The 12,982-nt window shown below is 45.6% G+C and overlaps 1 protein-coding gene across 4 annotated transcripts; it reads left to right on the forward strand.

The window, feature by feature from the left end:
* The first annotated feature begins 779 nt into the window (after positions 1-779).
* Positions 780-5,704, forward strand: LOC125391721 (mannose-binding protein A-like). 4 transcript variants are annotated; one of them, XM_085687888.1, is made up of 5 exons: positions 780-937; positions 2,290-2,450; positions 2,845-2,961; positions 4,303-4,377; positions 5,248-5,704. In XM_085687888.1, exons 2-5 carry the CDS (start codon positions 2,294-2,296, stop codon positions 5,619-5,621), a joined length of 723 nt encoding a protein of 240 aa, XP_085544014.1. In that variant the 5' UTR covers positions 780-937; positions 2,290-2,293; the 3' UTR covers positions 5,622-5,704. The 4 variants fall into 4 exon arrangements, with proteins under 4 accessions (XP_085544014.1, XP_048277211.1, XP_048277213.1 ...); XM_048421254.2 differs by having other exon boundaries at positions 859-1,015; XM_048421256.2 differs by lacking the exon at positions 780-937 and adding an exon at positions 1,416-1,524.
* Positions 5,705-12,982: the final 7,278 nt, after the last annotated feature.

Here is a 12,982-nt window from a genome sequence, read left to right on the forward strand (position 1 = left end):
CAAGTCATTTGATGCCCTCTTCTGGCCTCCTCAGGACTAGTCATGCACAGGATCATACACATACATGTAGACAAAATATTCATACCCCCCAAAAAATAAAAGAAAATTTTAAAATCTATATTCCTTCCCTTTTATGCCTAGGTCTGGAATATGCCTAAAGGAGACATTTAATACATGTTCTGAATAAAGAGGAAGGAGGGAAGTGACGCAGGACCTCATCTAATTCTACAATAAATGAAACACAAATGAAGGGGTAACTAATTGTCATCAGAGATACTACATGGCAGGTCTTCTCCTTTCCTAATGGAGATGGAGAAGAAGTGGAAGGGGAGAGGAGAAGTGAAGGGGAGACTTGGAGGACAGGAGGGAGGGGAAACTGTGTCGTTATATAAAATAAATGGGAAAATTTTAATTAAATCAAATAAAATAATGACACAAAACAAAATTAAACAAAACAAAAAACAGATGGAGGGGCAAACTAGTCACAGCAACCAACAAGAGTTATGTGCTTCTGTGCACATGCGTCCATATCTGTGTACACCTGATTGCGAATGTTTTGTCTAGTACAAAATGTATGAGTGTTTCTTGTGAAAAGACTATCTTGACGGAGCCCTGGGAAGAGCCCACAGTTCTAGACGATCAGAGTGTCGAAGCTGTATGGGTGGAGATCAGAGAGGGAACACAGTGGTAGGAAGATTTTAGAGTATTAAGGCAGAGAACTGCACAGCACTGAGCCAAGATACAACTAACATCTCTGAACAGCTGCCCAGTTACAACATCTTTGAAGATAGTTGCTTATTAATCTGGAGTTGAAGGACAGTCCAGCTTGGCCCCTGGTCACCAGGTTAATAGGCCCAGCACTGAGGAAGCAGCGATCAGAAGCTAGACTAGAGGGGGAACTTTCCTTCTACTAGAGCTTCACCTTAAAGAAACACTAGTAAGTCTTTTCAGGATGAAAGTGGTGGGAGCCTGGGTTTGGAGTCTGGATGCTGAGCTTGAACCTTATAAGGTCCTGGTAAGGGTCTAGGGGGGTCAAAAGGCCCATTTAGCCCTGCATCTTTTTCATATCTGGGCTCTCTGTGCTCTTTCTAGATCTATGTGACCGTATGCAAACTAAAGGGCAGTCATTTCGTGAGGAAAAAATAGAAGAGAAAGGAGGGGTGGTGTCACCACATGTACAATCCATGTGTGACCGTGGATGGTCTCCAGTGTGATTAGAGGACTTTAAAACATATCTACAGAATTTAGGAGGGGAAAGATGGAGAAGGATGTGATCATTAAAGGTGTTTTCAATCTGGTCACCTCGGATGTGTGCTGGAGAAAGCAACAGTTACGGGAAGTGACAGATCAGGTTAAGTAAGCACAGGTGCAACAGTTGTTTAGCCAGGATCAAGGACTCTGGGATTAGAGGCTGGGACAAAGCAGAGGGACAGCCCTGAGAGGCCAGAGACTCAGAGTGGGACCTGGACGGCACAGATTGTTCTGTTGGGAGAAGCAGCATGTGGGTGCACCCTCCAGGCCTGTGTGAGTAGGCATTATAGGACCCTGAGCTCTCCCTAGCAGAAATGGCCTTCTGGTGTGATCTCAAGCCTGGAGACTTCCTGTGTAAAGGGTCCGTGATCCAAGAAAACGCCACTTTGAGTGTGTTCTGTGTCCAGCAAATAAATACCTGTCACAAAACAGAGACTTTGTACATGCTACTGACCAAATATTGGGAAAATAACCACAAATTTGAGAGTAAGGTGAGGCTTAAGCATGTAAATTAGGCATTTTAATTTGAACATAAGTCATATCTGACTGAGAAATAGACATTGCGGGCCCTTATGTACTCTCTCTAAGTCTAGTTTGAGGCTCCCTGGGGAAGGGAAAAAGTGGGGAATTGGGAATCCTGTGAAAAAGAAGAGGAGACAAGAGACAGAGGTCTATGGTCTCTTGGGTGCTGGGTATTCTATATTCCTGCCAGAGCACACTAACAAGGCTGGCTTATAATTTTCAGTCTATAGAGCCGCAGAGTGAAGTGCGCCTCACCTCGCCACAGGGACTCTGGGCTTCTTGGGAGAAAAAGCCCTTGTCCCTGGGCATCTTTCTTGATTCTAGCCCTGATCTGACTCTTACTTTTGTTGCAGTAGCCTCGTGTGTCACCTGCATTAAGTAGGTCAGAGCCAGACCGGGTGATATCCCTCACATCTGCTGTCCTCAGCCCAGGGTGTAGGGTGCCATAACTAAGAACAAGTGCCATGAACCAAATCGTGGTAGAAATTGTCTTTTTGACTTTTTTTTCCCTCTAAGGACCATGCTCCTGCTTCCTTTGCTACCTGTCCTTCTCCTGTGTGTGACAGGCATATCCTCTTCAAAGTCACAAACCTGTGAGGACGCCCTGAAGACTTGCTCTGTCGTAGCCTGTGGCAGAGATGGGAGAGATGGACCCAAAGGGGAGAAGGGAGAACCAGGTATGTAGCACTGCACTCTGGCTTTCTACACCTTTCCTTCCAGTGGAGGACAGTTCTGTGTCCTCACGGATGGAGTTCAGGGACCTGGGGAGACTTGGCTTTCATTATGGCAGGTTTTCTTCCCTTCAGAATGATCTCTTTATAGTGTCACTGATTCCCAATCAAAAACCTGTGCTTAACAGCTTCCTTGAGTCTCACTTTCATACAGGGATCTGTGAGGAGAGATTGTTCCTCAGATATCCAGACCTGGGAGTTAGAAAGATCTGTTTACTCTGAGTGACCAATAGCTAGCTCTTTACCTCTTTCCTTGAGTTGATAGGAATCAAGACTTGAATGTGTGGGGAAAGAGAAAGAGGAAGAGTCACCAGGCCCTGCTACCTTTATCTCCCAACAGGTCAAGGGCTCAGGGGCTTGCAGGGCCCTCCAGGAAAATTGGGGCCTCCAGGAAATGTAGGAGCTCCTGGAAGTCCAGGACCAAAAGGCCAAAAAGGGGACTCTGGACACAATGCAGGTATGAGAATACTCCAGTACTACTGACTTGATGGGGTCCTAGGAGCAGAAGGCCATGTGGAGGTGCCTCTGGTCCTGATACCTCCCCAGGAGAGGCTCAATCCTGACTGAGTGTCACTTGGGACTTATTGGTATCATGTACCCTCCAAGGACATTTCCCCATCAGTTCTCCTTAGGACATGGCATTAGCATTCCCTCAGATGAAAGTCCAGCGTGTACTTTAGGCTATGTGGGAGGAAATGTGCTCCTCCCCATGTCTACTGTCAGAAGAGTTGCATGAAAAAGGTCTGTCTCATCAGACTCCCCAGTAATGAGGAATGTACTAGCAGAGAAACTGTGCCGGAGTGAAACACAGAAAATTTGGTATGGACAGAAAGAAAATGGGCAGCCCTCCTGTTAATATCTGTTCATCACTCTGCCAAAGGTATCGAATGTATTAAAGAGTTTACCTGGAGGTTGGGGAGAGGCCACAGTTGGTAAAATGATATAGAAGCATGAGGACCTAAACTCAACCCCTGGAGCCCATATTGAAAACAAAAGAACGAAAGTTTCCCTCATCCTGGCACACATTTGTAATCCCAGTTCTGGGGAGGCAGAGACAGGCGCATCCTTGGGGCTCGCCAACCAGCAAGTCTGGCCTACTCTGCAAACTCTAGACCAACTAGAGAGCCTGTCTCTAACAAAGATGGCTCCCAAGGAATGACACCCTAGGTTGATCTCTGACCTTTACACATATATGCCTACACACACATGAACACATGTATACAAACAGCAGAGAGAAAGTAGGAGAGCTACATTAACAGGTCATTAGGGTAATTAACCTACACCTGGGAAAGCAGTAATAATTTTTTTCCCATTTGCTTCTTTGTCATATTTTTCTGAAATAATCTTACTTTTTAGTTAGCCTTAGCATGTGTTTGTATAAAAACACTCATGTACATACATATTTATATGTGTGCAAATAGATTTGTGAGGGGTATATATGTGTCTGCATGTGGGTGGAATCCAGAGGTCAAACTCAAGTATTGTTCTTAAGATAGAATCCATCATGGGTTTTTTTTGATGCAAGGTCTCCTACAGGCCTGAAACTTACCAAGTAGGCTAGACTAACTGGAGAGCCAGCCCCAGAGATCCACCTGTTTGTAACGGTCTGGCACTGGGATTCCACGCTTAGCTTTTATGCAGGTTCTGGGAATGAAGCAGGTCCTTGTATTTTCATGGCAATCACTTTGCCTGCTGAGCTTTCTTCCAGGTTCTGAGTTTTTTACCTCCTTACCCCCGGTGTCTGAGTCTCCAGGTTAAAGTTTTGTCACTAAATGCCCTCTTCCTGATGCTCTTGTAGAGATTGAGGCAAAGGTGCGGCAGTTGGAGGCAGAGATCAGGACCTTGAAATCAGAACTGGAGTACGCCAAGAAGTGTAAGTATTTCCTCAGCCCCCAGGGTGGTTTTCCTACAGAGGGATCTAGGGTTGGGGAGAGTGATAGATAGGTCACCTTTCTGATCGCTTACTTTGCTACAGTTCTGTGAAGGCTTGCTGCTTTCTTGTAATATATTTCCTTGTAGTATTTCATTCAGTTTCCTTACCCTTATATTATACTTGCCTTGGGACCGAAGAGGTTGCTCAGTAAATAAAAGCACACACCACACAAGTCTGATGATTTGAATCTAATCCCCAGAACCTAGAGCGGGACAAGAGAACCAACTTCCAAAGGTTGTCCTCTGACGTTCACACAAACACTGTGGTGCGCGCGCACACACACACACACACACACACACACACACACACACACACACATACACACACACAGATACATAGACAGGAGGGGAGAAAAATACACACAAAGACACATAATTTTTAAAAGATATAATCCAGGAAGTATAATAACTCACTGCATATCATACAGCTTGCAGACAGCAGCAAGAAAGGGTTGGGTGGAAGTCTCTTTTCTCCAACTTCTTTGCAGTTTGCTCCTCACTTACTGTTCTTACCTGACTATTTGTTCCTTTCCCTTATTCTGGTGCCCAAATGGGGTGGTGGAATCCACGTGTGCCATCCTGTGCTCACCTGTGCTGTTGTCTGACTCTGATTGACGTTGATGTCATTAGTGGGCTATCCCAGGAGGGTCAGGCTGTTTTCAGAAGGTTGTGGACACCTTCCCTGTCTCGGTAGTTCCTGGTCATACCCTCTTTCTAGTGTCAGACCTGAGACTTGAATTCTCACGGGACGTTTTCAACAGGTCCTGACTGGACTCTACACCGAGTAAAGCCTCCTCTGCTCTGATTTCAGTGCACGCCTTCTCAATGGGCAAAAAGTCTGGGAAGAAGTTCTTCGTAAGCAACCATGAAGCTATGCCCTTTTCCAAAGTGAAGGCTCTGTGCACTGGGCTCCGAGGCACTGTGGCTATTCCCCGGAACGCTGAGGAGAACAAGGCCATCCGTGAAGTGGCCAAAGGCAACGCCTTCATAGGCATCACAGACGAGGTGACTGAAGGTCAATTCATGTACGTGACAGGGGGAAGACTCACCTACAGCAACTGGAAAAAGAACGAGCCCAATGACTATGGCTCGGGGGAGGACTGTGTCGTCATTGTAGATGACGGGGTCTGGAATGATATTTCCTGCCAATCTTCTTTCATTGCCGTCTGCGAGTTCCCAGCCTGAGGAAGCTGGTGCCTCCATCTTCTCTTTGGCTCCTCTCTGGACTCCCAGTTGCTCCCAAAGAAAATTCAGTACTGGTTTCCCAAGCTTCGTGTTAGCTGATTCGTTTCAGGGGAGTGGATGTATTTGGTTGTGGCCTGAGGATATAAGAAGCTGACCATGGGGCACCATGATCCAGACAAGCAGAGAGTGAAAGTCACATCTGTTTTGCTAGGGGCACAGTGCCGAGTCAGTGTCAACTGTGGAAAAGCTACAGTAAGTCCCCTCCTTTCACACTGAAGGACCACAGGTGGACCATACCTGTGTCAGTGGAGTTGATCCCAGCCGTCAGAACACCCGACTCCTTCTCTCCATGAATTGGCACCAAGTGGTGCCAAACTTGCCTGTTCGAAGCCATCCCTGGTCTACAAGGTGTTCTTGCATCTTGTGTGTTCCTTCACAGAGAGCTATTTTTGGTGGAGGGTGGAAGAGAGTTCACACTTTTGGATTCTTACTACACCCCAGGTCTACTATGCTAGCTAGGTGCTTTCTGTGACAAGATTGTTGCCTTTAGGGTTCATGGATGGCTCCATGCCACCTCTGTTTACACGGTCATAACAAAGGGCAATATCCTACATGAGTAACTGATATCAGTCCTGAGAAACCCACGTCAGGTAGCTGCATCCTCTCTTTACTTACTGCTCCCAGAGAGTGAACAGCAGCATCACTGTATGGGACTGGTTTGATACCGTGTGCCAGCAATGTGGAAGGAGACATGGCCATTCAAGTCTCAGCAACGTCGGTCCCCACTGCCCAGCATCCCTTTCCTTCACTGCTACACCACACCCTCTCATTAGGGAACAGTAAGCCCATTGTCAGCGCACAGGGAGGAAAACCCTATAGTTAGCAGTCAGTGTCATGGTGGACTTCTTTCCAGTGGCTGTGGGGCCTAAAGAAGGCACCAGGCCAAGTAGGTGCCAGGACCATGTGCCTTGTTTTTTTTTTTTTTTTTTTTTTTTTTTTTTTTTTTTTATCACACCTACATTGTCACATTCCTGAAATTCCTTCAGACTATAAGCACTGATGGTGTAGAACAGAATGATTCCAGATGCTTAACCACAGGCACTGGGGACTGCTTAAGATTCCGAAGCACCTAGGCAGGATATGCTAGAATCATAAGAATCATAATGCATATTATCTAGGAAACGGGGACTTGGGGTTTGAATTATGTCCGTGAGTCAGTTTCCTTCCGCAGAAATGTAGACACAGCCATTGGGGGCATGGTTTGTTTCACGTGACAATGGGGAAAAAGGCACTAAAAGATTGGGATACTTCAGGTCCAGGTTCCTGTCCACATTCGGCATGATAGAACAGATGAGCCTGCTCATCAGGACAGTCTTTCTCTGGAGTCCCTCATCTCTGCTGCTGACACTTCCAGCTGTGTTCCAACCAGAGGTGGGGACATAAAGTTCCAGCTTACACCAAATAACCTCCTTCCTGACTGGGTCCAAGAACCCTCCTTTCTCTGTGGCTGTCAGAGGTCAACCAACACCAGGGCCCATGCTTTGGGCTACAGATCAACTTGCTGAGCCTCTGACCTGTTTGCTCACTGTTAGGTAAACAATCTGTCCTTTCCTAATTGCCAGGAATTGGGGTCCCCCCCGACACCATTAGCCAGGAAAGGATCAGCTGTCGTCTGCGGCCCAGGCTAGAGATGCTGGGAATTGGGTTTTATCAAGAGACGTTACCTTAGTAACCCTGAGTGGCTGGTGGATTGCCAGGAAAATGAGAGCTTTACCTGACAAGAGACCAATTGGGAAGCAACGACCTGTGTAGGGCAAAAGTCCATAAGCCAGACCTAGTCAGGTCCTGGCAGATACAGTTGTTGCGTTGAAAAGAAATGGAATTCAGGTAGGCATTTACAAACTAAGCACCAACTTTGGGCTAGGTTAGCCACTGGCAGCATGTGGCCTAGCCTGTCTTGTCCTGGTGGCCCATGGGTTTGTGCACTTCATGTGGCTCTTCAGAGCAGTGACTGGCAGAATTGACGAGAACCATGACATTGTCTGAGGACTCTGGTCCTCTGCTGGGCCCTGTTAAAAATCTCAAAAGTCTAATCAAGTGTTCTAGACATTTGACAAAGTTTGGAAATGACTGATCCAAGAAATAGTATTCACCCTGGTGGCTTGTGTACACCGCTCACCCATGCCAGGAGGCAGAATTTCTTCATTCTTTGGAAGTCCCTCATGATGTAAAAAGGTCCTGTTTTATTTATAGAATATATCCATCAACAGTTTTCCCCAACCCACCCCAGGCTACAACCAGCGCTGCTCCAAACCCATCCTGACACAACCCAAGCTCTTACCACCTCTGTGATTTTACAGAATAGGGCTAAGATTGGAACAGCTTTGCTGAGTTGTCAGAACATGGTTGGTGCCGGGTTCATGAGGCTCATGTAAGTACTTGTGTGACCAGGCTCAGGCTGTTATGCATATTTATGGACATATGGAATTATATGTCATGTGTCTGTATGACAACCAACAGACCCAAAACCTGGAACTCCCTACACCAATAAATTGTTGCTAGTAATTCATTCCAGCCCTCTTCCACCCGTATCCAGGCCTCTCTCTGCCTCCTCTTCTTTTTGGAATGTTCCAGAGGCTCTGAGTGAAGAGTATTCATGTTGGTCTTGTATACACTACCTACAAATGACTTTATGTGTGTCTAGAAAGGCATGGAATCAGCAGTGGCTGTCCAGACACTAGTAGAGTCTTGTGTAAATGTTGAATCACCACCCTCCCGGTATGGACCGCGGCTCCATACCACCACGAGCTTGGGCAAGGGCCTAGGGATTAAACAGAGACACACACACACAGAGATCGGGTCATTCGCCAAGAGGTGAATGCCAATTTATTTAGCTTTATTCAGAGTTAATATACCTTTTTCCCTAGTAACAGAACCCCTTCCAGCCAGAGGGGGTTGGGGGAACTGGCGTCGTGTGAGAACTTCTCCGCAGGCAGGTGGGCGAGAGGTGCAGGGCAGTGGCAGACAGGTGAGAGGGACCTTGGCGCCGTGAGCTCTCCCGGGCAGGTTAAGAAATTACCATTCCAAAGTAATACAAGGCCCTATGGCTAATTCACCAGGCTAGCAGAGTGGAGCAGAGAATTTAGCAGGAAGCTTAGCTGGTTAGCCAAAACAGTCCTTGATTTGCATCCCAGGGAGCAAGGGGCCTACATGTGACTCTTAGATCTTGCCAGTATTGCTTTCATTCAATTCATCTGGCCAGTGATGCTAAGGTGGTCCCAACTCCAGCCTTAAGGTCTTTTCCTCTCAACAACTGTAGATATTTGGTGTCAGTTTGACCATTTATTTGGTTTAAGTTACAACAGTGTGACAATGTTAAGGATGGGTTTAAATTCTGACTACAGTGTTGCAGCTGTGCGACCCTTTTCAGGTCACGTTCAGTCTCTGTGCTTTTGTGCTCTCTTTGGTGAAGTTGGAATAACACTTGAGCATAATTCATAAGATTGTCACCAGGGACAGATAGGCTGTTATTAGTGAAGCAATTATGACAACATTTGCTTACAAATAATGCAAGACTAGCAGTGGCCCAGCCTCAGTGAGCTCACCTCAGCAGACCTAGTATCCAGAAAAGGGTGGGAGCTACTTACAAGTTCAACTGATGGCTGTCGAGTGGATTCATGAGTGAACAGATGAGTGAATTAATGAATTCACCTCCAAGATGTGAGATCCAATTTATCTCCAGAGATTAACTTGGGGTCAGTCTGGATTCCAGAAAAGCTTACTGTTCACTTTGGAAGATGGCTATGGGGATAGCTTACATTCCCAGGGAGCCTAGAAATCCCTAGCCTAATCAGCAGTGACTTCGTGCTGCCCTCTGCTGGTTGTCTTGTAGGCAGGGCCAGAAAACTCAGAGAGTCTCACAAGGCAGGGGCAGTGGGGTGGGTGGGTTGTGGGAGTGGGAGCTCAGGAGAGCCTTAGGCTCCCTCCCATTGCTCCCATAGGCTTCTTGCTTGCAACTTGGGGGTGGTCCTGTTGCTTTGCCTCTGCTGTCCTGGTTGCTGCACCCACTTAGATAGTGTGTCTACCTTTCAGGCCACAGGTAGACATCTATAGATATCTCGTATAGATAGATGACCATAGATCCTCGGTGTGCCAAGGCTCTGCAAGGATACCCCAATTCCTTCCGTTAGTGTCTGCTCCATTTCAGATCTTTAGAGAAGGATGCCTATGCCACCCACCTGCACCCTCTTTCCTGCCCACATACTTACATCCCGGGAGACTACATATTTCCTCAAGACAGGATGTTATTGCTGCGGTGTGGTTTGCTGGATCGAGTGGAGTGCCTTTTTCCTTTGCTCTGTAACAGTGGCGAAAAACTGTGGACTTTTCTTTGGAACAGGTTCTTTATGGGGACTCAACAAATCATTTACTTGTGACATTTGCAGGGACTCCAAATAATCTCAACAGTGAGGGGATGTTCCACTGGGGACCTGTAACTAAAGACTCTACACAGCCTGTGGGGACCCATAGGCAGAGGGCCAGTGCACAGGGGGATAGTGACTATATCTTCCATAGCTCACAAGAAAAGGGCCTTATTGTGGCACCAGCTGAAGCTAGGCACTTCAGCATTGTCCTTGCTTTTGGTCCTGTAGCCCAAACTGAGGAAGCACCAGGATTCTTTCAGAGGTTCTAGGCAGTGTCTTTACTTGTCTCACTAATGAAATTCAGGGACATTTCTCTTGATAAATGTCTTCCAGACTGCTGAGTGGTGTCCTCTTAAACCAAGGATGGTGGACATCAGTACATCTATCCCATTCCTAACCCTTGTCAGTGACAGATACAGTAACTAGCCACTTCCTACACTGCCTGGCCGAGACCCTGAAAATCATTTAATACTGTAATAATTATGAAGAAGCCCACATAGCATGGTCCAGTTCTACCCAGTGCCCCTGAAATGCCCAGCTCTTTCTGTAAGAATCTATGGCTACAATCATCAAAAAGTATTGCCAGAATCAAATGCCAGACTGTGCAGAGATCACTGTGCCCACCCTGCCAACCCATGTCACCTATGCTGACGGACACTGGTTCCCAAGGACTCCCAAGGCAGGAATCTGAAAAGGTGGAACAGCCTGGTAGATCTCTGATCAGTTCTAACCATATCTTGGGGTAGGGGTTGAATATCATTTGTCCGTTAGGAAAGGCTCCTATTTTGGAAAGCTGGTCCCTGATAATAGCAATGAGCCATGGTGGACACTTTAAGAGTTAGGTCCTACTAGGGGACAATCAACTGATAGGAATATGCCTTCAGAAGGGATCAATGCTCACCTCACAGGAATGAGTGAAGTCTCTCAGGACTGGACTAGGTAGCTTAATAATGGGTTGTCACACATCAAGAGGTGTTTGGCCACCCTCTTTTGCATGTGCCTCTTCTCACTGACACATGCAGTCATGTGTGGCCACCCAGTATATGATGGAGAAGCATGTGAACTATGACCCTTGCCCATTTCTCATATTTAAGCCTTTCACAGCTATTTCTGTGTCCTAGTACATGGATAAACTACAAGAATCAGAAATCAGGTGTTTCTCTGTTCAGTGGTTAACATGGGTAAATTATTTATTAAAATTAGAGTTAATTTAAATTAAATTAATTAACTAAGTTAAAATTAACTTAATTTCATAATTTGAAAAAAAAGTGGTATGTATTTCAGCTTTGCAAAGGGAAAGGAGAGTTTTGAAGTGGAGTCAGACACCGCCATTGGTTAGTCAGTTTTCCCATTACTGACGATGTGAAGGATATGGGCGCACCTGTGCCCATGTTTGCTAAAAAGGGCACTGCTCTTCTCCAGGGAATGGAGGGGCCTAACTAAGGAGGTCACTTTGAGCTTAATTAGTGAACCCTGGGAAGATACTTTCAGGGACCTCTTATGGAATCATGGTCCTTCTACCAGTTGAATTGTCAGAAAATTGATGGGGAGCTGAGTGTCTCTCTCATGGCTTCATGTTGGCACCTAAGAAAGGATGCAGGCTCAGTTCCACACAGAGAAAACACAGCATTTCACAGAGCTGTAAACCACCAAGAACTTCTGGGCAACAGGCAGAGAATATGAGCTCAGGCCAGAGGACAAAAGCAAAGCAGAGTGGGGAAGGATGACAACCAAGATCCTTTCATCCTTGCCTCGTTCAGTTCTGGCAGACCTCTAGAATATCTGCACTGTCTTGTTGCTACTTCAAATGGTCCCTGAATTTAAATGGTTTGACTTCTAACTTTCAACATTATAACAGTGAAAAAAAATCATATTTGGGATGTGGACTTTCTCAGGTTGGAACTGCTCAGCTGTGTTTCTCTCTCAAGATGCTGGGAAGCACCAGTGAGCTTTAGTTGTCCATGAACCCTTGAGATCACAAATGGGACTGACATATTTGGGGGTATTGTATTTTCACATCTCATTACAAAATACATACCTGCTTTTGTATATGTGGCAGTCATCATTTTTATTATTATTATTATTACTATTATTGCTATTATTATTATTATTATGCCAGGATGCTCCATAGCCTAGGAGTTTTAAATAAATGGATTTTCAATTTGTGATTTTTTTTTTTCGAGATAGGTTTCTCTGTAGCTTTGGAGTCTGTCCTGGAACTAGCTCTTGTAGACTAGGCTGTCTTCGAACTCAGAGATACGCCTGCTTCTGCCTCCCGAGTGCTGAGATTAAAGGCATGCACCACCACGTTTAACTTACAGTGTGTCTACAGGGGCATAATTTCATTATAATTCAACAAGCATCTTACTAGGTTGGTGAAATTTTTTTTTATAGATTTATAAGGATTTAGTCTTTTAAACGTAATTCTTAGAAAGTCTGACCTCAGCTAGGTGTGGTGGCACATGCCTTTATTCTTAGCACCCAGGAGGCAGAGGCAGGGAGATCTTGAGTTTGAAGCCAGCCTGGTCTACAGAGTAAGTTCCAGGATAGCCAGGGCTATGCAGAGAAACCCTCAAAAAATTTTGGCCTCTTAGTAAATTCATTATTTCTATCATTTTTGCTGGCTTTTCATTTACTCAACTTTAATATTTATTTCTTTTTATTATTTCAAAACCGTGTTTCTATCTTCCATTTTTACTTTTGGGAGTTTTGTCATTATTGTTTGTTCAGTCGGCCATTTAGAGACAAGACATGTCTATTGATCTGAGCTTAAAACCTTGGTTCATGCTGACCTTCGACTCTTAATATAATAAAGACGACACTGGGCGTCTACTCCTTCTGTTTCTCTGTCTCAAGTGCTGGGGTTACAGGCAGAAGGGTACGAGCACACCAAGCCTGAAACGTGTTTTAGAAAGATGAGTACTAACAAGACATGAT

Source organism: Myodes glareolus, chromosome 5 (genome assembly GCF_982192425.1).
Source record: "Myodes glareolus chromosome 5, mMyoGla1.1, whole genome shotgun sequence".
NCBI classification, from domain to species: Eukaryota; Metazoa; Chordata; class Mammalia; order Rodentia; family Cricetidae; genus Myodes; species Myodes glareolus.